The sequence below is a fragment of the Nansenia antarctica genome, assembly GCF_963989245.1.
Source record: "Nansenia antarctica genome assembly, chromosome: 14".
Taxonomy (NCBI): Eukaryota; Metazoa; Chordata; class Actinopteri; order Argentiniformes; family Microstomatidae; genus Nansenia; species Nansenia antarctica.
In genome coordinates, this window is record NC_137684.1 from 27,855,403 (window position 1) to 27,858,718 (window position 3,316).

The 3,316-nt window shown below is 47.3% G+C and overlaps 1 protein-coding gene across 1 annotated transcript; it reads left to right on the plus strand.

The window, feature by feature from the left end:
* Positions 1-175: 175 nt before the first annotated feature.
* LOC308170497 (mRNA decay activator protein ZFP36) lies at positions 176-1,973 on the plus strand (the record flags this gene model as incomplete). Its single annotated transcript, XM_080545287.1, has 2 exons — positions 176-229; positions 675-1,973. 2 exons carry the CDS (start codon positions 176-178, stop codon positions 1,971-1,973), a joined length of 1,353 nt encoding a protein of 450 aa, XP_080401413.1.
* Positions 1,974-3,316: the final 1,343 nt, after the last annotated feature.

Here is a 3,316-nt window from a genome sequence, read left to right on the forward strand (position 1 = left end):
GGATGGACACGCCTTGTCACGCAAATATGGGCGGAGTTTAGACAAGCCCCAACTACTTATTGAGATTCCAGCAGATGGCTGAGAAACTTTAAACGCGTTTCACTCCAGCGCGTCTCTAGACACCCATCCTCTCTCCTGCGCTGTGGGACACATACACACCCCAGGCATCGATACCATGCCGTCTGATTTCCTAACGCCGTTTTTGGAGCTGGATGATGAGTTCTGCAAGGTGAGAAACACAACTTTCCGAGTCTTTATCCAACAGGGTTTTGGAGAGAAAAGTTTTTAAATGGTTATTTAAATTATTTCTGGGGGGATTACGTTCTGTTTTTTAAATATGTACACTTGCTTGGAACACTCAATCATGTACTGTGTGTTTATGCCTCAAAGCTTGACTAAATAAATTATTTGGAAGGAAGGAAGGAGGAAATAAACGAATTCATTCCAAGTTAAACTTTCTTTCATCTAGCTTTCAATGTTCCCTGAAGCAACATTATGTCAAAAAAAAAAATAACTTTAGGGAAATGGCATTTAAACCTCCCAAACCTTAATTCAGCATCGATTTGTTTAGGTATTTATTTATACCGGCCTTGGCTTGTGCTAGTGTATTGGCTTATTTCACTGATCTTGGAATGTGACTGATTCTTTCTCGTCTGTCTCTCTTGTGTGAGCAGAATTTCCGTGGTTTGGACATGACAGAGGGCTTCCCGGCCATTACGCACAGCCACCAGCAGCGCGTCGTGGGCTTCCAGCGCAGACACTCGCTGTGCCCGGTCACCCTGCCCAACTCCAAATTCAACAGTGTTGGGCTGGACCCTACGAGCTTCAACAGTGTTGGGCTGGACCTGGACCCTACGACCGAGCCGGCGAGCTGGGCACCACTCCTCAAGACCCAAGCCACCCAGCAGCACCAGTGGAGCCGGGAGCACCAGCAGCTGCCCCGCTCCTCCCTCAACCACATCCCGTTCCGTGTGGACCGCTCGGTGAGCATGATAGAAGGCCATGTTAGTAGAGATGGCCTCGGGGGGTCTGGGGACCACCAGCTCCCCACCACCCCTCCCCTGCTGATGCCCCCACCCGGTTTAAGCATCAGCACCAGCTCCCTCTCCGGCTCATCGTCCTCTCCAAAGTCCCAGGGCCTGGTCTCCAGTCCCACTCCCATCTCCACCCGCTACAAGACCGAGCTGTGCCGCACTTACGAGGAGAACGGCACCTGCAAATACGGGGCCAAGTGTCAGTTCGCGCACGGCATGGACGAGATGCGAGGCCTGAGCCGACACCCCAAGTACAAGACCGAGCCCTGCCGCACTTTCCACACCATCGGCTTCTGCCCCTACGGCGCACGCTGTCACTTCGTCCACGAGGTGGAGGGGACCCCCACGGGAGGGGACCCCCACCCCCCCCATCATCAGCGACCCACGAGGATGAGAGAACGCCCCCAGCTCTTGCGTCAGAGTGTCAGTTTCGCCGGGTTCTCCTCCTCTCCTCACACGCCGGCGCTGGCCGGGTTCCAACCCGTCCTGGAGCCCCTGATGTTCTCCAGGGCTTCCTCGGTGTCCCCTCCGCCCTCCACCGGTAGTCCAGAGTTGTTACTCTCCCCAATGTTCCCCGACGCCGGGATGCACTCTCTTTTGAAGCACACCTCCTCCTCCTCCTACCCGTTCTCTGCGGGTGACCTCGGGAAAGATCAAATCAACGGGAACGGGGGGAACCCACCCCCTCGCTTTTTCACCATCACTGACTCCTCCAGCACCACGTGCCACCAATCTGTCTGTGCGCAAAAGGCGCAGAACTTCCATCGCAACGCCTTCTCCTTCACGGGCCTGCCCGCCCTGCAGCGCTGCACCTCTGCCGACTCTCTGTCCGACCAGGAGGGGTACACCAGCTCCAGCAGTATGAGCGGGTGTGAGTCCCCTAACTTTGAGGGCAGACGTCTCCCTATCTTTAGCCGACTTTCTGTTTCAGACGACTGAAAACTAAAAACGTTTAACTCAAAAGGAAATGATGTAACATAAATGTGCATATTGCATTCTCATTCATCCAAGCAGATGTGGCTCTGCTCTATGTTGTAAAGTTTATAGGAGAACGCTTTTATATATCATAACGCCCATGTATACTGTTGTATACCCCGTTTCTCTTAGCTATGATGGGTACTTCTTCACCTAGCTTTACATTATTCCATGGTGTCTTTGAAAAATGAAAGTTCTGTTGATAATTTTCCGGACCCATTTATATTAAAAAAAGAACAACATATAGTTATGGGAACTAACCTGAAAATCGCATGCAACTGAATGTGATTATGTGACACATTGTACACAAACTTCTTCCAATACTTGGTCCTTCCAATACTTACCCTCTAGTGTATAACCAAAGTTGAACATAGGAGATATTGTCTTGTAGGCAGAGTAGGTGTTGTAAACTTATCCCAAAACGTACTGTAAGCAAAGTGTAGCCTTTAGTAAAGGCGCCCTAATTGACAGTATTATCAACGTAGTCTAACCCTTTTTTGAGATTTATTTATTGCTTGTTGTGTATGTTTTGCAGTTTGTTTATGATTGTGTTATGCATTTTTGTATATGATGCTAAAGAATACGCTTTATTCAGTTCTCTTTGTCTGGACTGTCAGTCCTATTTGTATCGCTTTTCGTTGAAAAACTGAACTTTGTGACTTACTGGAGGGCAGACACATGTTGGCCACACCATCAAGTTATGCCAGTGAAAGCAATTACTTGCATTACAAGATACCTTGTTCAATCAATACTTACTAAACAATTGCTTTCACTGGTCATAATGAGTCAGTTGACACAGTCTGTGCACAGTGGGGTCTGTCATGTGTTCTAACCAAGTTACCCAACCAACTGTTCATGTCACGCTTCAATGTCTCTTAAAACATTAGTCCACTGTTGCTGATTCAGAAAGTGTTGGTGATAACCATCAAGGCTCCTCCTTTGGTGGCTGTTTACTGTTTATTTGGATTTCAACATGGTTTGTGATGTAAGGTTACATAGACACACAATTGAGGGTTGGTTCGTTTTCTGTTGTAGTTTTTTGTTGAAACAATTACAATGTATGAGTAATATGGGCTTACATCAACATCTTGGTTGCACGCTAACTTGTAGGTAGTAAGATACATCAAATACAACAAATGACTATACTGTATGTTTTTATCTTTCAACATACAAAGAACTTGTCTTTTGTGAACCAAGAGCTTACTCTGTAGTTCATCTTCAGCAAGAAAGGACTGTGATTGTCTTTGCTTTTCGCCTTAACTGTGACTGAAAAACAAACAAAGGCTTTGCATTTTGTTAACTTAAAA